This window comes from Pithys albifrons, chromosome 2, assembly GCF_047495875.1.
Source record: "Pithys albifrons albifrons isolate INPA30051 chromosome 2, PitAlb_v1, whole genome shotgun sequence".
NCBI lineage: Eukaryota > Metazoa > Chordata > Aves > Passeriformes > Thamnophilidae > Pithys > Pithys albifrons.
Window position 1 is genome coordinate 56,237,772 of NC_092459.1, and position 27,484 is coordinate 56,265,255.

The 27,484-nt window shown below is 38.5% G+C and overlaps 1 protein-coding gene across 6 annotated transcripts in view; it reads right to left on the reverse strand.

Annotated features, from left to right (window-relative positions):
* Positions 1-332: 332 nt before the first annotated feature.
* STX7 (syntaxin 7) overlaps positions 333-27,484 on the reverse strand; it is a 34,246-nt gene continuing 7,094 nt past the window's right edge. For all 6 annotated transcript variants that reach the window (XM_071549101.1, XM_071549103.1, XM_071549099.1 and 3 more), the window contains 8 exons: positions 12,203-12,272; positions 10,861-10,951; positions 9,091-9,228; positions 8,385-8,437; positions 7,474-7,564; positions 5,458-5,530; positions 4,415-4,497; positions 333-1,737 (listed from right to left, as the gene is read on the reverse strand). In XM_071549101.1, coding sequence (XP_071405202.1) covers positions 1,645-1,737; positions 4,415-4,497; positions 5,458-5,530; positions 7,474-7,564; positions 8,385-8,437; positions 9,091-9,228; positions 10,861-10,951; positions 12,203-12,272 — 692 coding nt within the window. In that variant the 3' untranslated portion in view covers positions 333-1,644. The remainder of the gene's footprint in view (positions 1,738-4,414; positions 4,498-5,457; positions 5,531-7,473; positions 7,565-8,384; positions 8,438-9,090; positions 9,229-10,860; positions 10,952-12,202; positions 12,273-27,484) is intronic.

A 27,484-nucleotide genomic window follows, 5' to 3' on the forward strand; every position in this document is an offset into this window, starting at 1 on the left:
ATTCAAACACAGCAGCACAAGCCTCTTTCCCAATCTCTCAAAAGTTTCATGCTATGCCAAAGGTGAGCTAGTAACCATCTACCCTCGGCACCCATTGTCAGTGTCCTCTCCTCCTGTGGCTGGGCTCACACATGTGGGAATGCAAGACCTAGGAGCATTTTCATTAACCATGTGACTGCAGCACAGGAACAGAGGTTCCCCTAGGCTGCTTCACCATCAAAGCTGAAATCCTCTGGAGCTGTTCAGAGAAGCTTCAACCATATACATAAAGGCAAAGACAACATCTGTGTTTTAAAAAGGGAAACCGAAAAAAAGCAACTACTAGAAAAATGTACTCTTTAAAAGACCTTTATTTTGGTTGCACAGTAACAATTCTAAAGTCCATTTATGCTTACAGTTAGATTGTTCCCAAATAATATTCCATAGCTCATCATGTAAACAGTGCATTCTCTGTCAGGTGTATAAGAACTTTATAAAATACAGATGAAGTTACTTTTTCATCTATACACTTTTCAGATTAGTTCACCAATATCAATTAAAAAGGCAAATAGATTAATTGGCAAAAAAGTGTTGTTACATTTTTAATGTATTAGTACAAAATGGCACAAAAGGAAGAAGGTCATTTTCAAGGCCATAAGCATCAAATGCCTTAAACAGTTTCAATCAGTTCAACTGATTTTAACTTAATTTCAAATATCAGTGTTGAACTTGAATTGAACTTCTAATCTTTTCTTCAGCTGTATGAAAGACCTTGCATACAAGTTTGGACCTGTTCATGGAAACTAAATCACAGCAGTTTCAGAACAGTGACATTCAAGTGCATCTAGGAAGTTGAGAATTTCTATTTTTCCCAGTAACTCTAAGAATTCACAGACTAGAGCTTATTTTCATCTAGCCAAACTCATTGAGGCACACTTCAGATGCAAAGATACCAGATGTGTGCACATAAAACACAGTATTTCTTAATGCAATTACTGAAACAAAAATTCCACATAATTACATCATCCACCCTACCTACCTTTGCAGGAGGCTTCTAGACATAACCATACTCGATGCCAGATACAGAGATACAAGAGCATCTAAAAGATTTCAAGCAAATTGAAGGCTTAATTCACAGGCTTCAGGTATAACAGAGAGATCACACCAGCTTCAGCAACCTACATTTTGTTTTTGAATCACCCATACCAAATGGGCTAGTGAGTTAGATGGAAGGGATACAGCTAAGAAATATATTTCTAACTTAAAAATAAATTCTGAATTTGTTGCCTCAAGCAACAATTCAGGAGTTTGTTTTGGCAGCAACATTTAGCAATACCCCAAAAGATAATTTCCTACTCTGTCAAAACAAATTACCATGAATTTGATTAGCCCCCTAATCCTGGAGAGGTTTAAGTTAACAGAACAGTGTATGACCTTGACTGTTTTTTAATGGTAAGACAGCACCCACATCCAAGAGGGCAGGGAGTTATACTGATGGTAGTAACTGAGAACATTATTTCTCAGGTTAAAACAAGAAGTCTTATAAAAATAAGTAAGTGTGATGAAGTACAGAATCACTATTTTACTCAGTTCACAATGAGCAAGCCATGACTAGGAATTTCCTTTCCTATTTTAAATACCAGTTATGAAGCTTTCTCCTGAGACTTATTTTGTAGCTAACCATACGATGAGTCCAAGCAGCAATAATCCAACAACAAGTATAACAATGAGTATGCACATCTTCTTTCGAGATCGTTGCTGTCAACAGAGAAAAAAAACAAGTTCATTGAAAACTGTACCACCACATCAGAAGATTATTCAGATGCTTTTATGGTCCTACTGCTTATGCAATCTAACTAAATTGTGTCCTAACAAACAAGCCATATAAAGCTGTTCAAGGGAGAAAAAAAAGTTATTCACATTATTTTATGGCTATATTATTCAACTGAATGTTTCCCGTGGTATTTTCTGGCATTACTAATAAACTAATGAATGAGAACACATCCATATAATGAATGCAATTACAACACTAGGGGAAGTAACCATGAGAGCACAGATAACACCTTATAGAGGAGGGAGAAATGATCTGCTAAAAAAAAGAACACATTTAAAGACCATTAATGTATACACAGAAGGGGAGAACAGACTACAAATTCAGATTTCTGTGCATCCATTCCTCAGAGTTATTTTAAAGCTGGTTTTCTCAAGTTTCTTACGTACAACTTGCTGTAAAGAAAAAAAACAAAACAAAACAAAAAAAACCCCAAACAAAATAAAAGACACCTGACTAGAGACTCAGATACATGGATGTTAGTACAATAAAGAGTAATTAAAAACATGTTCAGAACTTTCACATCTCTCATACAGGAAACTTGAGATACAGAGCACTGAAGACTAACAGAAGCCTGTAATCCTTTACATGAAGGATATGGAATCAGAAGGTTTGCTTCACAGGAGGAAAGAAAATTAGCAATGCATTTCTCAGGCTTTTGCTGATAGTCAGAGAATAACAACACTCAAATCTTGGGATTCTAGGACACAGCCCCAGAAGTAAAGCCAGGCTGTGCTCTACTTAGCAGAAATTTTTCTGCCTGGGTGGTTTTGTTTTTTGGTTCTGTTGGAGTTTTTTTGGGTTTTTGTTTGTTTTTTTTTTCAAACTTTTCCCCTCTGAAGAACAACATCTGTGTCAGTTCTTCAGTGGAGCTGCTAGTTCTCTGCCCAGTACCACCCAGACTAACAAATTGCTTAACAATTCTCCTCTTGGAGTTTAACTGTCTCATTGCCACTTCTCCCACTGTCAGGCTAATATCTCTCTATTTCATCATTTTACTTGCTAAAACTCAACCTGTTTCCTGGACTATTTCCCTTTTTTTAGAACCTGTAGCCAGTTCTGTCTTTACACTCAGTCTCTTCCTTCTGCATCCTGCAGACCACCTCTTGACAGCAATGCATTGAAGTAAAACATTTCTCCTGTAATACTAAAGCAAGGGAGGAGACTAAAGATGTGGTGATCTTATGTTCTCATATAATTGGTCATCATTTCTACAAGTGCTGAAGCAGCACTGGTAAAGAGGGAAAGAATGGAGAGAAGCCTGGCTTTGCCCAGACAGCTCTGGTGTGTGAATGCACTCCACTTGGCAGATGAGTGATGCAGAGCTCATCCAATCACAAACATGGGCTGTGAGGGCACCAAGCCTTGTCCCTGTCAGAACACCTGGGCTTCTAACACTTCCTTGAGTGGGTCAGACCATACAGATATAATAGTTGCTGAAATTAAAACAAGTCTGCTGACAATAGAAATGATTTTTCAGTACCTTGGAACAAGGATAAGTTTTCAAACATAATAAAATTCAAATCCAGAGCAAACTACACAATCCTTTCAAACAAGCACAGGCCAACTCTGCAGTGTTTGGTCTCTTCTGCAAGACCCATTGAAGTGAAGTGTATCAAAAGTATCAATAACCTTCCTTTTAGATCAGAAGATCTTCAACTCTTCCTCCTCAAAATAAAGCATGAATTTTTTAATTTTAAATTTCAGTCAGAAAACTAACACCTTCCACTGCAAATTGTGGCTGCTACTATTTTTTTCCCCTGAACTTTGTCACTATCAAAACAGGAGCCATCAACTATACTTAATGTGCCAATTAGTCCCTTCTAGAATACAGTTCAAGGATGCTGCCTCTCCCACAAATCAGCAAGCAAACCTTCAGACATTCTGTCATTCATTTACTGTCTTGGCTACTACTAACATATACAAGAGGATTAAAAAAAAAGTCTAAGGACTAATTCTAACTTAAAAGGGAAGATTAACCACTAATAAGATTACTTCCAATAAGTTCCAAAAATGTTATAAAGAAGTGGCTTTTAAAGGTATTTAAAAGGCTCTTCAAAAAAGTTTGACAGTTTGAAATATGTTCTTAGCATCAGAGTAGCAAACAATAGAAGCTGGATATATAAGCTTTGAGAAGATTGTAGACTGCAAAAATGTGTGCTAACTGGCAAGATCTTCAGAAGACTTTCCTACCTATCTTCTCTACTCCTCCAGTGATCTTTAGAGGCATGCTCTCTGTTTAAAGGAACTTTTGACTTCTTGAACTATAAACAAGACATTTCTTTGTTTGTGATTTTTTGTTGGTTTGGGGGTTTTTTTTGTTTGTTTTCAAATAAAGGTGTAACTCCAGCTACTCTCATAGAATGATAGAAGGCTCTGAAACAGCCTGTCTGAAACCAGCCTTACAGGAAACCCAAAGCTTTCAGAGGTCACTGACTCTTGTTTTACAGTGACATAGAAAAACCATGGTAGTCTAACATAAACCTTTAAATCTTCAAGCCTTGAGGAACTTGCTAAACAAAATCCAAACTTCATAAGAAAGTGGAAGTCAGGTTTACTAAGAAAGGACAGTTACACACAACAGGCAGTCAGCATTGGCATTACCTGGTAGTTTGCTGCTCTTGCCAGCTGCTGGTTTGCTTGTTGCACATGTACATCTGCATTTTCCACATTGGCTTCTATGCTGTCTTTATTTTAAAAAGAAAGATTTCAAACTTTCATTAGTCATAACCCAGACAAAGGTTTGGATTGTTGAAATACTCTTGAGAGCATATGTACTAGCTGCCCACAACTGCCGGCGTCTTTATCAACATCCAAAGTTTTATACCTTCTATTCTGAAAGCTTAACCCATACTATACCTATGCCTGAGTTCATTTCAATGGAGTATCTGTGAATTTATGTCAGGTAGCAGCTTCTCTCTTCTAGATGCAGGGCTGAAACTTTCATACCAACCAGGTGAAAACTTTCAGTACTTCCACTTTTTATTTTTCCCTTAATGACCTTTTATTTGCACTCCAACTTGCTACCGCCTACCCTCTGCTCAGACTAAAGAATTCTTAAGGCTTGTGAAAACAGAGGAAACAGACACAAAAAAAAACATCCCAAGAGGCTCGTATGGTATTTCATCGCACTGACATAGATTTATTTTTTCTCTCCCAGAAAAATATTAACATACTGTGGGCTAAGGTGACAGAATAAGCCCTGAAAATATATGCTGGGCATAGACAACAGCATGGCTTAGGAACAGTCTCAGAACATATATTCTACAATCACATTTTGTTAAAACATGAAACTGTTTGTGTGGAAGGCAATGCATGAGTCTTTGTTGAACCTGCACACGTATCATTAGCAAATCCAGTAAAACTTCCCACATAAATTCAAATTTTGTGTAGAAACACTTCAAAAAACTACATAAAGACATTTTATACACAAGAAAAAGTACATAATGTTTTAAACTACAGTTTCAACACTTTCTTAACGTATGCCCAGTCACCTCAGCCACTCCACTCATTATTAGACTGCACCTCATTTGCTTTAGCATTGTTATTCTCATCAGAGGAACTTTTCTAGCAAAAGGAGTTCTACTTTGCAGCTCTGCAGAGAAACCAAATAAAAATTTTTCAGATAATATTTGAATTGAACTTACCTATCACATCTCCTTGTTCATGAATCATCATTCCTAGATCTTTAAAAATTTCATTGATGTCCATAATATCAGCCTGTAAAGAACCAATCATAGCATCAATTGACATCACATATTCTAGCATCCCTGTACACTCAGATATAAATAGCATTTCTTCTCCTCCTGAGTGGCCATCCAGGAATCTTTATATTACAGAATAAAAATCCCTAAACTTTATGGACTTATTTGGAAGGCTCTTTTGGTACTACAAGACCAATTTTATCATGATCAAGTTAACTATCAAATCAAACTGAATATGAGCATATGCACAAAGCACACTTTCCACCACATCACAAATAGGATCTCTCCTTGCTGAGCACTCATCTAGACATATACTTGTATTATAATATTAACTGCAGGGAAAAACTCATGACAACATTAGTTAAAATGTATCTGTCTAAGCCAAATTAATAAAAGTCTGTGTAGGATGTATTTTACATTAGTTTTAGCACATCTATTAAACACACATAAATTTCATAAGCATTACAGTTTACAGAAATTACTTCCATAATATGATCAGGCTTCTGCAACTATATTATATTATGCTATTACCATCTGGTTATGATGCCATGGTACCACTGTGGATATGATCTCTTCTTAATTAAGGACTGATACACGCTTAATTCAATTCACTGTAAACTAAAATATGGGTGGCAAGGGAAAGATTATTGAAAAGATTATAGATAGAATGGATTTTGCCACATGCATCAGCAAGGCTTCCCAAAAACTCCAGTTCCAGCACCTTTCTTAACAATGGGAGAACTGTGGATTCAAGATAAGCTGGAAAAAGTTATTTTGTGTTCGCAGTAGTCTCTTGATGTCAGTATTTTATCCCACATGACATTCTTTGGTGTAGTTTACATCTTGGTTTTAAATGCTTTTAATAAGCTCTTAATTACAAAAGTTTGAAAGCAACATGAGTATCTCTGCATTTCCAGAAGTGTTCAAAAAACTGCTTACAAAATGTGCATGTTGAACAATACAAGGGGAATACCTGGGAGTAAAGACGTAACTTTGTTTCTTTTATAGTCACTGTTCAAAATGGTTATATAACATGACCACTCTAGGAAAAAATTTATATGTACTGGCAATTACACGAACACTCATATTCCATAACTGACCACTGAAGTTAAACACAGTATCAAAACATGGCTTTCATACAGCAGATTTCAGCAGAAATCAGGTTTGGCAGAAAGACATGAGGGTGCTGGTTGACAGCCAGCTCAGTTTGAGCCAGCAGTGTGCTCCTGTGGCCAAGAAGGGCAATGGCATCTTGGCCTGTGTCAAGAACAGTGTAGCCAGCACGACTAGGGAAGTGATCATATCCCTTGCGTTGCCATTGGTTAGGCTACACCTTGAGCACTGCATTCAGTTCTGGGCTCCTCACTTTAAAAGGACATTGTGTGCTGGAGTATGTCTAGTGAAGGGCAACAGGGCTCCTGAAAGGTCTATCTAGAGAACATGTTTTATGAGGAATGGCTAAGGGAGCAGGGTTAGTTTAGTCTTGAGGATGCTCAAGGGGGGGACTGTACAACCACCTGAAAGGAGCTTGAAGTGAAGTAGGGGCCAGTCTCTTCTACTGTGCCTGCAGTGGGAGGACAAGAGGAACTGGCCTTGAAGTGAGACTTGGAACATTCAGATCAGATATTAGAAAAAACTTTTTCACTGTTAGGGCAGTCAGGTATTGGGATGGGTTTCCCAGGGAGATGGTGGTTTAGGGGTTACTGTAGTAGTGCCAGGCTGACAGTTGGACTGGATGATCTTAAAGGTCTCTTTCAACCTTGACAATTATTGATTCTGTGATTTCAAACACACACTTCACATCTAAAGGCAGTATTTGTGGTTTTGAAGGAAAAAAACCACACCCACAAACAAACCTCCTCAAGATTAATTTCTGCAGTTAATGCTCATGTGACTTTAAAATGCTTTTTCTTTGGAAACATTAAAAGCATATTCTGCTGTAATACCACTTGTACTTACTTCAAGCTGCCTAATGGAAGATTCCCTCTCCTCAATAAGACGGAGATCATCTTCTGTAATTTCTTCATCTTGCACTTGGGCTTGCGGTTGACTATAAAATGAAAAAAACCCAAACAAAATTCACCAAGAATTGAACAGAAACAATGAGAAATTATTCAGAAGAATGAAATGACAGTTAAGTGCATAGCACATTTTACATTACTGGTTGACAAAATGCATGTTTTTACCCTTGCCTGTCTAGCTAACAGGGACAGCATAACCATCACACCTTAGGTATAGGAAGCTGCTCCTGCAGTAATGCTGCACATAGTAGATAGTTGACTGGAAATTCCAAGTATGAATACAAGGGCAAAGTTCCTTCTGAATTATAAACTGCAGAGTTGATATCTATCCAAGGCAAAAGGAAGCTACCCCACAAAAAAGGAATTGAGATCAAGAAGCAGTACTTGGAGCATGTGAAAGCTATGGGATAGCCCAGTAAACACTGGGCCCTTATCACAACAGTTTTACTCTGTTCACAGGTTGGACTCTTCTTCCCTAAGTCTGCGTCTCAGAAAACCCAAACGCAGATTAGGGCAGCTTAAGGAGATGGCGACAGCTGAAGCATCAGGAAAAAAGAGGGATATTGCATAAACTGCTCCTTTTTGCTTTCCATCTATGCCATCAAAACCTCTTCTCTATGCTTGCATTATAGAAGAAAGCCTAATTGAACAATTTATTTTAAATCCCTCCAGAAAAACACAATTGATCAGGAAAAAATGCAAAGCATAATAAACAAAAATAAACACGCAAAACCACACACACATTAGAAAAAAAAAACACACCACAAAAAACCCCATGGGCAGCTGGCTTCCCTGCAGGCCATTTTTAATTCTGAACTAGATTAAAGCTTATTAACTAATTCAACCTACCTGTCCCAAGAGACAAGTGTTCCTTCTTTGTAGCTATCCTCCGGAGCACCACCCTACATAATCAGTGTTTACAAAAAAAAAATCCAAACAAACCATTATGGCCCTGAAAGGAGCATTGTCAGCATTCCTATAAGAAGTCAATATTAAAAGGTCTTTAGTAAGTCAATTTCAAACTGACACATGATTTAACACACCCTCCTCCTGATTTTGCTTTATGCAGGCATAAAGATGAATTACAAGCAAAAGCATTCAGCTCAGTAACTGCCTGCAAAAATTTGTAAGTACAGCAATGTGCATTTGGCACAGAGTGAAAAGGCAAAAGTGATATACTAACAAAAAAATCTCCACATCTGAAGCTTCTCAGCACTTCTTCACTTTAATATTTCACAGAAATCTGGCAAGTCGTCCTTCCTTGTAGGAAAAACCACCACAGTAAAAGCCTTTCCAAACCTAAAGTAAGTTGCTTTTGCAAAATTACAGCATGAACATAGCGGCAGTTTGTGTGACAAAAGCAAGGAAAATTAACAGTTCTCATGGGAGGTTATTCCAACTTAATGCAGCCTGTACTACAAAATCATGTAACATGTTCTGCAGTACTTAGGCTCTGATATGAGCTTTTTTAAGTAGCACTGTGAAAGCCAATTTGACATCAAACACCACTAATACTATTGTAAAGAGTATAATGGCACATTTTTATGATACTTACAGACACCCTTGAGCTGGCTCTTACTCTAGCTACAAAGTCTTTTTCTTTCTCAGCAGCTTGTCTTTGGAGTCTTTGGAAATTTGTTAGTGCTGTGGTGAACTCCCCCACAAGACGGTCTTTCTGTATTTTTCTTTGACGCTATAGAAGAAAAAGTTTTACCAAGTCAAATGAGCTCAGGCTTTTCCAAGTCTTTGCTATTTCCAACGTGCTCAATGCTAAAGCATATACTCTTTTCCCTACACTGGTGTAAGGGAAGACTGTCTACAAACCCATTTGCAATCACGTGTACAAACTTTCTTTCCTTCTGGGATAACATAACTCTGGACAAATCAATGCATTTAAAGAGGAAATTGATGTATTTATTTCCATTTAACAGCTGGAAATGAGAAATGGGCAGGCCCAAGAAAGCTTTTACCTTCCTTATTATCTTCTGTTTATAAAACCTACTGTTACAATGTGAAATATTTTGATACTATGAATACTAAAATATGCAAAGGTGGCAATAGAGAGGAAAGGTGCAGAAAAGAGAACAGGGTACTTCATATGTATTTTACATAAATGTTGAAAATACATATTGAGCTGCATCCAGAAGTGGGTTCATATATCTCCTTAAGTGCTTTAGAGCTAGTACAAAAATACTTATTCTAACATTTCAGGCTTTGGGGTTTTTTTGTTTGCTTGTTTTGTGGGGGTTTTGTTTTCTTTTTGTTTGCTTGTTTTTGCTTTTGTGGGCACTCAGGAGACTACCCAACATATTTCCCGAAATTTATACATCAACCTTCCTTCCAAATATCTAAAAGATTGTAATTTGGCATTCATGCATCTGTTATTATGTATTTTGTTGAGAGGTACCTTTGATAAAAGGAGTAAAATTAAACAGTAAAACATCTCACTGCCAACTTCTCTGCTCCAAGATAGGGAAACAGAGAAACCATAAAAAAGACAACAAACTAAATATAATTTGCCTGAAGTAGGGTTATGTACCAAACCCAAGTTTTAACATTGCTATTTGAAGTTTACAGCTTGATAGGATGAACACCTGTAGATCATGTCCTGTCATTTGAATTCAGTGTTTGAAGACCATTCATTTTCCCAAAGGCTCCTTAGTAACCTGTCTCAGACCACGCAAGTTGAATGACAATGACCAGAATCCATATCTTCTGGGATTCCATTGTTCTTCCCTTATTTAAGGGAGAGATTTTGCTAGGATAAGAAACAATAGGAAGTCAGGCAGGAGTGTGCTAATCACAACAGCCACTTCATGTTACCTCCTGACAAGATTTTACACAGATCTGGGAAAGAAGCAGTTTAAAGACTGCACAAGTTGTTTTAGTAACAAGCTCCTGTGTACTCTCCTTGAGAAAGTAAAAGTCCATGAACAAGATATAGCACATATGCTGATTTGAGTGATGTGGAACAGACATTCTGTGCATAAAGTGTTTGCCCTAGAAGCTGTCAGGGTGCCAGTCGAGTCAGATTTAGCATTACTGCATTGGATTACAAAGTGTCCACCTACCTGAAAACACAGGCAGGCACAGAGTGCTGTCTTGCTTCCCACCGTTTCAGTCAAACTACCTTATTTCTGATATATAAAAACAACTTTGAGACAAGTCTGGACTGCAACAAAATATTCTTATAAGTACCTCCATTGTGCAAATAATGTTGACTAACTAAACAGTGCATTGAAAGTAGGAAAAAAGTGAAGTGACTTCAAATACTCCACATGAGCCAACATGATAGTCAAACAAGTCTTGCTCTTTGGTTTTATACCTGTTCACTTGTTGAAGGCAAAGATCCAAACTCTTTAATGTATTTGTCAGTTTCTTTGGCAAGTTGGTTGGTGTATTGCTGTTTATGTTGCCTAAAACGAAATACAAATTTTTATTAGAAACCATTGGGTTGCTTTGCTGAATTTCACTGATTCTCAGAAAAGCAGCAGTACTAAATAGTTCTCTAAAGCACATAAAGCCATCTTTACTCTGTTCCTCACTATAAAAAGGTTTTATCCGTAAAGCTATCATCAAACCACTAGCATCTATATTCAAAATAGTCAAATAACTCTTGGAAAGGCCAAATGTTCAGATAAGTGAAAACCAGACAGACTAAAGCTCAGAGAATCTTGACATACATATTGCATCCATGAGGGGACCGGAGCATGTCTTTCACAACAGTTTCTATCCTGTTTAGTTGTGAATTTTTGCCTAGATCCTGTCAGGTTATTGCATAAACTGTGCATGTTCATCTTCATCTGTTCAGAGTCATCAGTAGAATATCCACTGTGGACTGTACCTGGCTAATCCTATGGGCCCTGAACTCAGGGTATTATAAAGCAATTTGACAGTTCACAGAAAACAAACACATAATGCCTTTGGTCCAGTACACACATCCTCCTACTACTCAATGGCCACAGTGCAGCATTAACCACACCAAAAATGCCAACTTTCTCACCCATAGGGTGAGCACAACACATCACTTATATGCATTTATGATGCTGAGATTAAGATGGTAAGGGCAGAGAAGTGGAGAGCAGCTGACTGTCTCTGCTAGAGGCATATTAATGAAAGTCCACCTTGAGGTGACTGAACTACAGCAGAATATCTGCCCTGGAGTCTGATTTCACTTCTGTTACATTACTATTTCTGGTACATGTTTATTCTACAATTTCATCCCTTACTGCAGCTTTCATCACTAAAAACAACATTCCTGTTTCTCTTCCAGTATCCCATCTCACAAAAAAGCCAGCCCAGTATATTCTTTACCTTGTGAAACTTATACAGGCGGCTTGGAAGAGATGACTGGAGTGTGGGTATGGGTGTATGTTTTTAAACTGTGATATTGCTTTGTGGTTGTGTCACTTTGCTGACATAGAGCATAGGTTTTATAGAAGTACTGATACTGCTGGTAATGTGAATGGGCAAACCAGCTGACTCTACTTTACAGACTATCCAAAATTAATTTCAGAAAGCACATCTCAACATTTAAGTTTCAAATATTTCCCTATACTTACTTTCTCAGTGAAGTAAAGCACTCTGTCTAACAAAAAATGACCTCATCACCTGTCAAGATTGTTTACAATGCAATGAAACTAAATGTTTTGGTGTGAAGTACTCACAGCTGTTGCCTCAACTCAGGCGTGTCTTGCGGTGTTCCAAGTTGATATAGTATTCTTTGTATTTCAGCAGCTGTTTGTGAAGAGGAAGAGAAATTATAACGGGGCAAAGACAATTCCTGCTTAGCTTTATGCATTTCTGCTTGACAATTCTAAAGCCATATAAGTTGACAGAAACTGATACTCAAGACTTTTTCAACCTACAAGGACTCCACTTGTAAGTCCCAGAACAACTAATGAATGTTTTTTTCCAAGTCAGAGATAAAGCCCAGGGTTTCTTCTAAAGGATGGGAGTGTATTCAAGTCTTTAGAGAGAAATGGAATAGAAAGATTAGTTAATAGTTTCAATATAATAAGTCTAAATCAGGACTTTTTTTTTTTTCTTAAATAAGCAGTACAATCCTTGTTCCGGTTAAATTATATTTTATGCATGTCATTTTGGAATGCCATATGAAAGACTGCTATAACATTATCTCACAGAAATACTTCAGAACTAGTCTATTAATGAAGAGACAGCACCAAAGCATTCATGTGTTCACAGTATACTAAAAAGAAAAATAAAAAAAATACTGTGTCCAGGTTTAAATTGCAATTTTGAGAGTCTTATGTTTTTAAATGTGGGATACAAACTGCCAGTGATTTGTAAGTGTATTTCATAAAACGTATTAGTTTTGAACTGAAAAAGTGACACATCATCTGAGCCTCATTTTCAGCTTAATATATTTTAATGTCACATGAGAAAGCAAGGAGAAAAACAGGCCGAAACCTCAAGAATATGCAGTCTTTCACACTGTAAAACTTCTATCCTCACGATGCTTTATTTCAGCTTAACATCCTCCTGTTCTAAAATGAAAGAATGCATACCCAAAATAACTTATTTTGCATAACTCTCAGCTAGGAGTAGATTTGTCTTTCCTGTATTTCTGTGGCCCTCCCCAGTCAGGCTGGTGTACCACAGTGTCAGAAGAAAATATGATGGTATAGTACATAGGATCCTCACTTTACTAGCACACTATCTATTCCCCCCTTCCCTCCTCCCACCAAACACAGTTAAAAATGCAGTAAGTGACAACTATATGTAATGAAGAAAACCTCATTCAATAATTAAAAAAAATACTTTTCCATATACCATGGAAACACGGGTAAGAGACAGAACTTCAGGTAAAAGAAGAAATACCCTATGGCTTATGTTAAGCCATTACATAAAAGTAAATTCCTCAAAGCATTTTTAATAATAATATTAATTCTAATCTTTGTTTTATTAGCAATTCTCCAGTGAATTAGATGATATTGGATTTTCTATACTGCTTTACATACTATCCCAATGCCAACACCTGCTATAGCCAATTCTTTCTGTGTACACCCAGGTAATGAAAATATCAAAACAGGGGAATGTTAGTACCTAACTTTTGCACACAGTAAAAAAATCAAATACTTCAAGGCAGATGTTTGAGGGAATTGAATGGTATAAGCTGCTTACAAAAATTTTGAGGGGGTAGCACTGTAAGATTAGTTTCATGTAGCTTATATTTTAATTGAGCTGAAAAGCAGCAAAATCTAAGTGATAAATTTTGAACTTTGCCGATCGTCAGCACCAGCCAGTGAGGGCCAGTCCTTCCCTGCCCGGAGGGGCCTCCTGCCTGCCGAGCTGAGGCACAGTCAGGCTGCCCGCGCTTCTCGCAGGCACCTACAGCTGGTCACACGTACTGATAAACATGGGCTTGGCATAATTAAGCTTTTTTATTACAGTCAGGGTAATGCACTATTTAAAACAAACAAAAGGATAACTGGCTGGTGTTATCTTCAATAGCATAACATTTTAATATCTATAAAACTGAACACACTATCCTTTATTTGTTCCAGAGCTCTCTCCCTTCTGAGTCAAGACCCAAGGAGCTCAGTGATTCCATATGTACTTTTAAAAGGGAGAGTAAAAAAGAAAACCAGGAGACAGGAAAAAGTTCCGGTGTGTTCTACCGCCACCTAGAGGCACGTTATTAAACAGCAAGTACAGAAAATGCAGGTTTGTTTTAAATAAAACTTCCCTGAAACAAGGCCTGTACTTAAAATATTTACATTCCAACTTAATTACATATTTATCCTATTTCTACAACTGAACACAAGTACATAATTGAGGGAAAATTAAAAGCCAACAATGCGTAACTGGTCAGCAATACAATTCCAGATGCAGAGGGAAGTTCATCCCAGTGCAAGTTTTATGACTCAAGAATTCACTGCAAAATTAAAACAAATTTTACCAAAAAGTTTATAAGCATGCACCAAAATAACAAAGCACTAATGGGCTTTCAAGTCACAAGGGGAAAAAAATAAAATAAAGAAAAACCTAAGATCATTTTTTCTGTGCTTCCTGTAATTTAGCATTTTCCACCTTAATGTTTTACAATCAGAATACTATTCAGAAAAAAAATAGCATTTCTCATTTCAATTTTTTGCTCATATGAAGTATACTGCATAAACAAGTAAAACATTGTTTATTCAAATAAGCAAGAAAAAAAAGGTAGAGCATTAAAACTATATTTTGGCCAGCAGCCTTCTGTAGCATTCCTGAAGCTGCTTCATTAGAGCCAAAAAGAAAGTTGGTAGGACCAGTATAACACAGGGAGCAGAGAAGTTGACCTTCCTGAAATTTTGATCTACAGTAGGAATTCCTGCAAGTTGACGAGTTAAAGAAATCCATCCTTTGTACTCCTTCATATCAATAAAACCACGTTGGAGTGTATATAGACTAAAAATACATTTCTTTATAGTATTTTAATTCTTTTGTTTTGGCTTGTTTTTTTTTTACCAGTTTCTTACTGTAGCTACTTCTCACTCAAACATTTGATATTATATTACACATACAATCACAAAATCATCTAAACTTTAGATATTTATTCAGATTTATGCACTTATACAGCTTTATTGATAAAAACAAAGTTTAAAACAGGCATTAAGACATTATCACCAAGATCACAGAGGGAAGGTGTCTTGCTCCCTCACATGTACACACAGACATCTCACAGAATTTGATTTAAAGCAACTACCTTTGAAACTTTTTAGATCAAAGTCAATATCCCTTACTCTCCTCAAGGGAAAAGCAGGGTAGCTTCAGCCTTTCCGCCTAAAGATTAGACTGTAGAAACTGGTTGCTCCTTCCACTGCCCCATTTGTGAAATGAGCAGGGAGAATGTCTTGGCACTCAAGAGCAAAACTGCTGGAAAGCTGGGATTACTCTTCGTAAAACAGGTCCCTAAGCTCCTGATCTCATGGGTGATGGTGGTATTCATAAGGGTACTGCCTCCTCATTTAACCAGTTTTTCAGCCCTGTGCAGGGAGTTCAGGCTGGCACATCAAGGCACAAGGCATCTGCTCTGGTGCCTCTCAATCCATCAGCCCTGGAGGGCCAAAGGCTTACGCCCAGCTTAAAGAGGCCCAGTTCTCCACTGTAAACACACCAGGAACAGTCAGCGACCAAAGATCAGAGCACAGTTTTGACAGGTTCCTAGGCTGCCTCACCCTTTATGGATTTCCCTTCCCCAACTCCCAACTTTTCAAATTTTCCAAGGAGTTCTGAAAGACAGGAGTAATTGGACTACCCGGTCCCTCCTGTCCTGGATATTATCAGTGCTGTAACAGAGACTGACTACATCTTGTGCATTATTTTAATCCATTTCAGTGCAAAGTCTAACATTGGCTCATTTGACCACTTAGGCTCCTTAGGTGTACACAGCCAGCTGCTGGACTTTACTCAGGGGCTGCACAAGAGCACACACCATGAATACACAGGTGTTCCTCACCAACGTCACCGGGACATGGGAACAGCCTGTCAGAAGTGTGCAAACTCCTGCAGCCACTTCACACTGAAGATCAAGAGCAGATGTTTGCATAAAATGAAAATCAACAGATCTTTCAGGGTTCAGACTCCCACCCTGCAGGAGCAGCACCTTGCCAACTGTGGGCTGACAATAAACCACTGCAGAAAGCAAGCCCCCTTTGGGCACTGGGCACCACAGGAAGCAGGGTACACAATACCATGCAAGCAAAATGCATTTTTTTCCAAGTAACTGCTGTCTTGCATGCGAAAGAAAAGAATTTCATTTATCACCTGAAAATTCATCTTGTCTTAGAAAGAAGAAATACCATATTAGTAAGAAGAATTTTCACTTGTTTTTACAGCATTCCTGATCTAGATCTCGTAATACACAACTATTAGCTGACAAAAGCTACTCAGCTGCTCTCAGGCTGGTCACATGCTCAGGAACAGGTCAGACATGGTTAATGATGAGCCAGAGCAACAATTAAGACCTAACCTGAATTCCTACAGAGAAAATTATTTCAGATTTAGCTTATGTTTACTTATACTAAGCCAAACAGTGCTTCCATTACTAGTCAGAGGAAGCTCTTCCTCTAGTTAAAGAGAAGTGAAAAAAAAAGGTACAGGAAAAAAATGGATTGGCCTCTCCTTTTCTTAACAAGGAACAAGACTTAGAGAAATATTTACAATTTTTAACAGGTAGGAGTATTTAAGAAACATGTTCCTGTCAGATCTGTAATACATATTATTTATTTCATAGACAAAACCATATTAGAATACTGGATCACACACCACTCTTGCTTAACAGCTGACTAGGAAAGAAGAAAGTTTCATCTCCTTTCTACTCATCTTGCCTTGTTTTTCAGCCAGCCCTGCAAAACTGTTTCATTTTCACAAGTAAATCCATGTTAACATAAGTGCTGGTTCAGGTCCTTGAACATGAGAATATTTTAAGTTTAAAACTTCCTGTGTGATCTTAAATAAAGAAAAAAATAAATTGATACAATGGGGGTTGGTCTCCTCCCAAGCAGTCAGCAATAGGACAAGGGGGCACGGGCTCAAGCTCTGCCAGGGGAAATTGAAGTTGGAGATCAGAAAAAAATTATTTACAGAGAGAGGAATCAAGCATTGGAATGGCCTGCCCAGAGAGGTGGTGGATTCACCATCCGTGGAAGTTTTTAAACTGAGATTAGATGTGGTACTGAGTGCCATGATCTAGTAAACGGACTGGAGTTGGACCAAGGGTTGGACTTGCTGACCTCGGAGGTCTTTTCCAACCCAATCGATTCAATGATTCTAAGACCAAAATGTAAACTACTTCTTGCCTTCCTGCCTCTGAAATCATAGGTGCAAATAATGTTATCCCCACGTGAGAATTAGTAATCACTGTACAGGCTGTAACACCACAGCATTGCTACAGAAGAAAAGGTCAAAAAATCCCACCCAAATCCTTCAGTAAAATCTTAATGTTTGAAAGGCAATGAACCAACCAATAGGATGGAAATGAAGAGCAGACTGCAGGTCACACATCTTTTCTGGCAGGGCTGAGAAATGTCCAAACACTGTTGCTGATGTCCATCCCCAGCATGAATCAAGGGAAACTGAGAATGGTCCTACTTTGCAATATTTACCAATAATTCCAGCTACAGAAGAGAAGCTTTTCCAAGCTAACTCAGAATCAGTTGTCTTCCTACCTCAACCTCCATTCTACTTTTGAAAAAACAAACTTTAAAACCTCAAGTGGCCATGACCAAGCTTGTTGCAGCTTTACAGATGGAGAACTAGGTGTATCAACAACACAATCCACAGAGTTCTAAAAAACCAGTCCTCGATACAGATGCATGAAATTGAGGGCAAAATATATTAAATGAGTGCTGCTTATTACCCCATTGCAGTGTGGAACCTCCCTTCTTACTTGGATCACAAAATATTACTTCCTAGCCATACAGCAGCTGTTTTGTTCAGTGCTACAGTTCAAGCCAGACCCACCCCATTGCTTCCACAGGAAATGTGGCACCCACTGAGTGTGCATGGAAGAAACACCAACACCAACATGAGTAACAAACACCGAGGCACTGCACTGCAGAGGACAAGAACCTGACCAGCAGGCAGAGCAAGTACAATGAAACCTGCCTTACAAAACAGCAATGCTTGGGACCTCACATGAAGAAGGAACAGAACCAGCAGCTATAGTTGTTTCTGAATGTTAACTGTAATGGTCCCACACATGTCACCATCATGTAGATAAAGGGACAGATAGGGTTTTGGTAACTATCTGAGGTTTATAGGGCTAAAACCAACAACTGGTATTTAAAGACATTGATTTTCAGTAATTTTCCTTATTCCTAAACACAAGCAGAATAAATAGAATCAGCAAAGTGTTCCTTTGTGCACACCAAGCACAAAGTCTGCTCCACACGAGTCTTAGGCTCAGCTATTGCTTCATAAGGCAAATAAACAGTGACTACACCAGCACAGTCGTCTTGCAGAAATGCTTTGTGAAAGGCCTCACATGCACTGACACTAGTTAGGTAACTATAAAGAAATCTCCTACTTGTTTCCAGCTGAACAAGTGAGTCAACAAACAGCACATCCAGTTACACATTAAATTGTATGGAATCTAATAAACTACAGAGTCTCGAGCAGGCTATTGGAACAAAAGAATTATTTGTTAAAATTACACCAGTTCAAGCTGCTTTTGCCTGGGGATAACAGACTTCTCAATTTATTCAAATCCAATTCAATGTGTTTTCCTTTGGCACTTCAGCTGAGGGTACTTGACTAAAGATGACCAGATGCTGCAGAAAACATTCCTGGATCAATCTTTTATAAAAGCTGTTACACACAGCAACCTAATAGATGCACCAGCCTAGAGACTGGTGATAAGTCGTGTCCTTCATGGCTCTGCCTTGGGATCAGTGCTGTTTAATATCTTTAGAAATGACACAGAAAGCCAGACTGAGTGCACTCTCAGCAGTTTGAAGACAACACAAAGCCGAGCAATACAGCTGACATAACAGAAGGTAGGGATGCCAGGGGGACCTGGACAAGCTTGAGAAGTGGACACATGAGAACCTCATAAAGCTCAACAAGTCCAAGTGTAAAGTGCTGCACCAGGGTTGGGGCAATCCCAAATATGCACACAAACTGGGGGGATGAACTCATTGAGAACAGCCCTGCCAAAAGACTTTAGTGTTTTAGAGGATGAAAAGCTGGGCATAAGACAACAAAGTGTGTTCACAACCCAGAAGGCCAACAGCACCTTAGGCTGTATCAACGGAGGCATGGCCAGTAGGTTTAGGGAGGTGATTCTGCTCCTCTACTCTGCCCTTGTGAGGTTTCATCTGCAGTGCTGCATTCAGCTTTGAGGTCCTCAAGCACAAGAAAGACATGGACCTATTGGAGTGAGTCCAGAGCAGACACACAAAGATGATCAGAGGGCTGGAGCACCTCATCTATGAAGACAGTCTGAGAGAGTTGGGGTTGTTCAGCCTGGAGAATGGAAGGCTCCAGAGAGACCTCATTGTGGCCTTCTAGTACTTAAGGGGTGCTTATAAAAAAGAGAAAGCATGACTTTTTACATGGATAGAGAGTGATAGAAAAAGGGAGAATGGTTTTAAACTAGAAAAGGGTAGGTTTAGATTAGATGTTAGGAAAGAATTCTTTACTGTGAAGGTGTTGAGGCACTGGAACAGGTTGCCCAGAGAAGCTGTGGAAGCCCCATCTCTGGGAAAGTTCACAACTAGGTTGGATGGGCCTTTGAACAGCCTGATACAGTGGGTGCTACCCCTGTCCATGGCAAGGGGTTGAAACTTGATGATCTTTAAGGACCCTTCTAACCCAAGCCTTTCTATAATTCAATGATTTTAATGTAGTTGTGATAAATTCATCAGACAAAATTTTTCTTTGGCAGTGTGAGTGACTCTTTAATGCTATTAGTGTAGTTCACACTCACTAAGGTTTTACATAAACCACAATACCACAGTGCTGTCTGTACACCTTGCTAGGCCCTACTTTAACCAAGGGTGACAGTTTACTAGAGGAATCAAGTCCAGGACACCGGCCAAAAGACATCAGCTTACTAAAAAGCACCCCCATGTCCAAGAGATCACCTAATGGAAATCAAATATCTAAAAACTTCAGTAACTTGGGTTTAAGCAATTTGCTTTATTCTGTCTTAATGTATAACACTGATTATTCTGAAAACCAGTAACTGAAGTATGTGGGGAAAGGAGAAAAATAAAATAAGGATGGAAGAGTGGGAAAACATCCAGTCTTATAACCTTTTCTGTTTATTACAGAATCATGCCCCAAAGTGAACAGGAACATCAGCAACAATGTCTGGAGTTCAGGATCTGCCTTCAGTTTTTTCACTGCTGTTGTAATTATTTCATTCTAATGTACTATAATAGTCTTTCAAGGACACTGTGAAGTGGGATTGAAGTAGTACCTGTTCTTCTAATGTGGGCATAGAACACACTAAATACATATTGTTTACGTACATAATAACAGATCAGGTGATCAATTGTTACAGCTAAGCCAAGGGGAATTCATTTAATCAAATTACAATCACTTTATATTCAAACCCTAAAGTGCCCCTGGTAACTCCCTGAAACCCCAAAGTTTGAACATTTCTCTGAAAAATACCAGTCACTTATTAAATTATGAAAATGGGGTGTAGTTCTGCGGCCAAGTGCAGCTGCACAAACACCATAAACTCAACCCACTTACATGAAGAAAGTTTGGGTTAAGAGGTCAGGTCATTACTACAGGAAGCTAACATGGAAGCAATTCACACAACACATCACAGCCTAATCAACACAAGCAGGCAGCTGATACTCCAAGGGTCACTCACAATCAACCACTGACCTGGGTTTATTCTGAACCCTAACTGGAGTGAAGTCGCCAGCACAGCAGTTTTATAGATTTATAGAGGGCTTTCTGTATAATCAAACTGCTATCTAATCTTCTCTGCTCCTGTCCACAGGAGGAAGGTTAAACAGAATTGAGTTGGAACAGGTACTTTAAGTACCTCAGAGAGGCTCCAAAATACAACTCTTTAGAGACAGGAAGAAGCATGAGGAGACTGAACATATCCCTTTGTCCCTGCTGCAAATGCAGCCTGTTTTGCAAAAGCCATCTTGTCAAAGTGACTCCACTTATGCTTGCTCCATCAGCAAAAGCAACAACTGCAGTCAAAATTGTGGATGTCTTCCCTGGACATCTTGCTATTTGTAAATTGTGCAGTGGTTTTACAATTGTTATTTAAACTGCTTCCAAACTAAGATGGCTTAATTTACAAAGGTCTTTCTTCCCCACTTTACCCAGACTAGTGTTAACTAAGGTAATGCAATACAGGGCAGGTCAAGGAAAAATTATGCATTTTTTCACATACTAACACAGCATGCTAGGCTGTACAAGGAACACCCACTTCTCACTTTATTCTGCTGCTAGGATAAAACGCTATCTCTTGCAATGTCATCCAAATCAGACAACAAATAAGACAAAATGCAGAGTAATATTAACAAACTCTATAGATCATAAACAAACCTATGAGGCACATTACCTTAAATACATATGTGCTATTTTACATAGAACAAAGCCTTTAGGAACTGAGTGCAAATGATTTTCAGGCTTGAAGTTTACAGAAATTGTTTATTTCTAACTATGGGCTTCACAACTTCATTGCAGAAAGACAGGCATTTAGAAAGACCCAAAATAGATGAATTCCTCATCAATTCCTTAGCCTTGGAAAAGTCGACAATGAAACGTGAAGGAACATAATAGGTGCTTAAACTTCCTAAACAACCAGTCTTTTCCAGGTTTTACAGAAACTTCATTCTAAACTGAAGAAACCTTTCTAACAGCAACAATAATGCAAAAAAATTGTTTCAGCTATTAAATTCCCACAAAGTTTAATCTGGTTAACTGCGCCTAATTGGAAATTTCTGACAACATCATCACTCAAAGTCTCAACAAGCTCTACTTTAAGCCTATTTGCTTTAAAACCACACCTGTACAAACCCACACTTTATATACAGACGAAACAGAGTTCTGTTTTCATCCAGGCTCTGATTTTAACACCTCAGTGATTTCACTTACTTTTCATGTGCCCCCTGTGTTCTTTAGCTGAGAGTAATCATGCAAACCTATTGATGTTACAAACATAGTGGCAGACATAGTTTTTCACAAATGTTTCAGCCTATTTTAGCTGAATATATTAGCTACCTACTGGGCTTAAACCACAGCAAAAAAAGCATCTATCAAAGTTCTTGATGTTTTCATGGTTTAATCTATGTATATTATTTTCCACAGTTATATAAAGAGAAAGTCCTATGATTGATCTAATTCCATTCCAATTTTAACAACATTCAGTGAAAATACTGGCTTTTACAAAGTTGTTGTCACAAGACAAGTATCACATGACAGAGGAATCTCTGCTGTGTTAAGCTGTCCTTCTGGGAATGTGCTCTGTATGAACTGATGTTTGTGCTACCTGAACAAATAGCAAAGAAAGACAAGGGAAAGCAAAAGTAAGTTCTTATCAAAAAAAGAATCTCTCAAAGTCAAACAGACTCCCTTTACTACATGTGGAATGTGGCTACTGATTTTTATTTAATTTTTATTATCCTGCAGTATTCACATCACATGTTTCTCCAGCTGGGCTAATTTTCAGTGTGTATCAACAAGCCAAATATTCTACCACTGACCTTGCTGGTGCTGACCAAGGGTAGATTATTCTATTCCTATGGCTTTGCAACTACATCTGCTTAAAAACCTGACATGACCTGGAAGAGTTGGGAAGCGAAGGGAAGGAATATGAATGCATTACTTCAGTTAGCAGAGGTTTTCCAACTGTTTGATTACTGTTTGCAAACCTACAATGTTTTACAACACAAAGACTGAGTATATTTTACCAACGCCAGGCTTTGTTCTGTGCTCCCAAGCAAAAGGCAGCATTCTAAACTGCTTCTAAAGCAAATGCTCCAAAAGCCCAGCTTAAGATGCCAGTGAAGACTCGATAGTCATATATCCAGGCTGCATCATTCTTGCTTTTCTCCAAGGATTGTTCTGAGTGACATATTTGATAGCTACAAATAAAACAGCAGCAGCAAAACAAAACAAAGGGTACTAGTCTGGTTCTTCAATGACGCACACGGGGGAATGTGATTTAAGAAGTATGTGGGGGGGAGGAAAAAGCATGGATGGCTACTCCTTGCACAGCTTCTATCAGAGACAGAAGCCAAGTCCAATCTTTACAGCTGAGCAGAAGAGGCACCTACTCATCCAACCATATCCTTCCCACATTAATACTGTGGAGTTTTTTCCTGTAGAGGACTGCAAGTCCCGGTTTGCTCCCTTTTGGGAACATCTTTTTAAATAAAATGCTTTCCCTGTTTTTGCCACACAGAGAATCAATTCTCTAAAATGCAGAAAGATTTCAATGAACTGTTCCACCTCATTTTCAGTTTTAAGAGGTCCGAAAAGCAACATATTTTACAGCCTTTAAATTAGACTTTTTGTTTGTTTTGCCTAATCTACTTTCCACTTGTTGAAAGATTATACTTACACAATTGTATGCCCTTCGAGAAGAGGAGGAGGTCAAAAATAAAAAATACCCCCCCAGAAAAAAACACCAAACAAAAACACAAAAAACCCAAAACAAACAAACTCAATCAACAAAACCAAAAACTCCAAACCAATCACCTATGGATTCAATGCTCTCATCCTCCTAGGCATGTCCCAGTATGCCTGGTAGAAATACAATTTGTAAGCAGGCAGGACTTGTTTTGTCACAAAGAAGTTTATTTTGCTAGCTCACTTTGTATCTGTTCATCACACTCATTCCTTGTCTATCCCGTTGCTGTAAATGAGTGATCAACAGGAAATATTTCAATACTGAAGGAAGACATTGAGATTCATCTCACGTTACGAGCAGTTATCATAGAAGTGAAAGTGCAATCCATGAAACCCAGTTCTAGAACTACTGCTCCTTCAGCAAACACTGATTAAACCACTTTGATAATAGGTTCTCCATATGCAAAGCCCAGAGAGGTTGAAGCTTTACACCCCACATATATTCTTCCATATATTCTCTTCTCCATATTCCTGTTCTTCATATTCAGAAAGATAGGAAAAACCTCAATCACCTTTAAATGCACCGGACTTCTGAATGAAATGTAGATTTTATAATCAGATATAAGATAGGTCTGGAATGAGAGTTACTTTGGACTTAATTCCAGACAGACGGATTTTCAAACCTTAATTATCAGGTGTGTTGTAGTAAGACAGAAATTTAGCAGCTGCCTGAGTCTAGTCCATTATACACTTCTTTGGTTTTGTTATTTAAATCTGAAATTTCCCTAGCTGTTTGCAGATCTGCTTCTTATCACTGTTAACACAGACCTGAAACCAAACAAGCAGACATGTCTGTCTTGCAGGCATCACTGACCTCACCAAGGTTCAGCATACAACACTGCAGCTCATTCAAGCCCATGTGATTCAGACTCCACAGGTTTTACAGCAGTTCTCAGAGTCACATGAATTCTCTAAAAACACTGAGTGGGTGTGAGAGCCTAACTCTCCCTCTCCTGCCTGAGGCCCACCACTCACATTGCATGTCAAGGGCAGCCTTAAGTTTTGCATTTCCAGCTTCTTAGGGAAACAATTTTAACAAAAGCAATGGAGAAATACTCCATAAACAAGTCCCCTAAATCTCAGCTCAAAAATGTGGCTGAGTAGACTCCATTCCCTAGATATTGCTAGGTGATGTCATAATCACTCATTTCTGCAGAAGTGCTGGAAAAGCAAAACAAAGCACAGTTCATTCTTTAACAAATGGCTGAAAGAACCTTCTATTCACAGAACGCTCTGGAGTTGCGGATCCCAAACACACACAGGTGTAAGAGAACTCAGTACAGACAGTAGCATATGCTGCTTCCCATTAGCAAGTTCAATTTCAATCTTCAGGGTCCGAAAAAGGACTCACCAAGACCTCCTCCAAAGAATCTCAAGCAGTCCACTAAAGATCACATTTATTGCTGTAGTTCCCCAAGGGTCTGTGCAAGGCAGCAGCAATTTGCAACTCTCAATATATCTCCAATGTAACAATCAACTGCATGATCAGATCAACAGATAATAAAATCTGTTACTTAAAGTTAAAAGGGTGCTGAGCTAATCTAGTTGTTGCTCAAGACAAATACAGGTCTTCCCATTACCGCAGAACAACCTAACCAAAAAGAATACTATCTTGCAACTGATAGAATTATTGAAGTAGTGTGTTAAACCACCTCAGAGAGGAGCGTTGCTTGTAAATCAGTAACAGTGGGCTAGGGAACTTGGAAAGAAGGGAGGTAAGGATCACAAGTATTAAATGCAACATATGCCAATGCATTATAAAGTGTGAGGTACGTAGTGTATGTATTTTATCTTGAAATGGATCAGATTTATTACTTGGAAACTGAGTATGTAATAATTCAACCAAGAAGAAATGTTACAGTAAAGGCTGTTGTTGTAACCCATACTAGTTTCCTATAAACTCTGGCGTATTATGAAATCTTGGCAGTACAATGTTATCTAATAAAGGAAGTTCTTCTGTATTTCCTCAACAAGTTAAAGGGCCAGCTTCTAGCTCCAAGAGTCTGTTTCCTTTCAATTAATCTGTATCCCACCTACATCTCTGTACTAGTATTCCCAGTTTGTTTGCATGTTAGTACAAGTGTGAATTGTTTCTGAGGGATCTCCTGAAATGGTCTGGTAATCTGAAATGAAATTCTCTTCCTCTACTAATCTCACTCCTATAAACAGAATATGTATACACTCCAGGCTAACCAAGAAGAATTCAAATGTGTTGACTCTGCTCAAAAATGCTAAGCATTTTGGGCAAATTGCAAAATCAAGTCAACTGCTTAGATGGAAAACCAAGGATTTAGGATCAAGATTCATTTCTCTCCCCCTTTCTCCCTTAACTAAGATAATAGCAGTTTAAGAGAGACCTTTTCCAGTAGCTGAGTAGCAGCACCACAGGTCCCTAAGCTTGCAGGTTTCTTCCCATTTGACCTGGAGTTCCTGTGGCTCACACCTTCCCATAGAAAGCTGGACAAGTACTACACATGGGAACAAAAGAGCTAGAAGAGTGTACATAAGCCCGTAGAGAGCTCAGTCAAGGAAACACAGGATCCAGATCCTCATAACATCTAACAGAGATTGGACTGCAAGAGTAACCAAGCAGTTACAGTTCAGATGTACAGAAGAGTAAGGGATGGCATTCAGAACTAGAAAAGTTCTTGGCTAGAGCTTTTCAAGGCAAAGCTTCTGTTTCCTAAGCCATGCAGCAGTGGGGCTAAGAGACATTTGGACTTGGGTCTTGGAACAGCAGAAGTATCTGTCTATTGCTCAGACTACCTGTCTAAACTTCATAATGCAAAAGACAGCAGGATTGCAGGTAACCCTTCTAGCATCTCTCCTATCTAAGCCTGGGCAATTTGCTTTTAGTGCATCTTGTCTGTCACAAGAGGAGGAGACAGCAGAAGGAAGAGAAGGGAAGGAAAAGAAAAGATGAGATAAAGAATTTCTGAGTCCAGCACAAGATGGTTAATTCTGTTCAGCAACTGTCTTCACAATGCTCCAGTTTCAATCACTGATTTGACTTTATGTTTTCACCTGACAAACAAAAGTTCTTTTTTGCATTTGGAGCCTCAGTGTCTGCCACAGGTTGGCAGTTGCCTCTTGAAGACCAAGTTAGACACCACAAGACTGAATTAAGTCACTGAGTAGACTTTAGGAAATCAAGCATAAGGACTTTTACAGATCCAGTTTCTTAATTTTAGGTTGAGGAAATACAATCCTGATGTACAGAAACTTTTCAGTAAAGCAAAATTGCAATTTTTGTTCCTGTCTGTTGAGATCTTAAGAAATTCTTCCTGGAAGAAAACACAAAACACAGGTGAAAAAATAGGCAAAATCCTAATCTGTGTCACAAAGTCCTTGAACTTGTCTTGCAAAACAAAAATCAAAATTTTAATAAAAACTGACATACTTAACTGATCAGAATTCATTTGAAGTTTTAATAATAAAACACTTCTTTCTGCATGCACTCCACATCCTGCACAACATAAAACACATGCCTGACAAAACTACCCACATGCTGTTCCTGGCTACGTCCCATCTGATGGACAGTATACTTTGCATAATTTGTGAATCAAGTTGTATTTGCTTCATACACATACATACACATGAAAAATCTAATGGAAAACGAAAGGAAAAGGAAAATGACTGAAAATCCCAGCAGCCTCACTAACCTCTAACTTGAACACCCCAGCTGGGTGGCATGTCTCTAAGCACTGGTGTATTAAAACTTGCAGAATCTTATTTACATATCTAAGACGTACTCCCAAGAGGACATTGCAAGGCCACAGCTTCTGTTCCTGCTAAACAAGTCAAGCTTCAGCAAATACTTGATGCAATTCTTG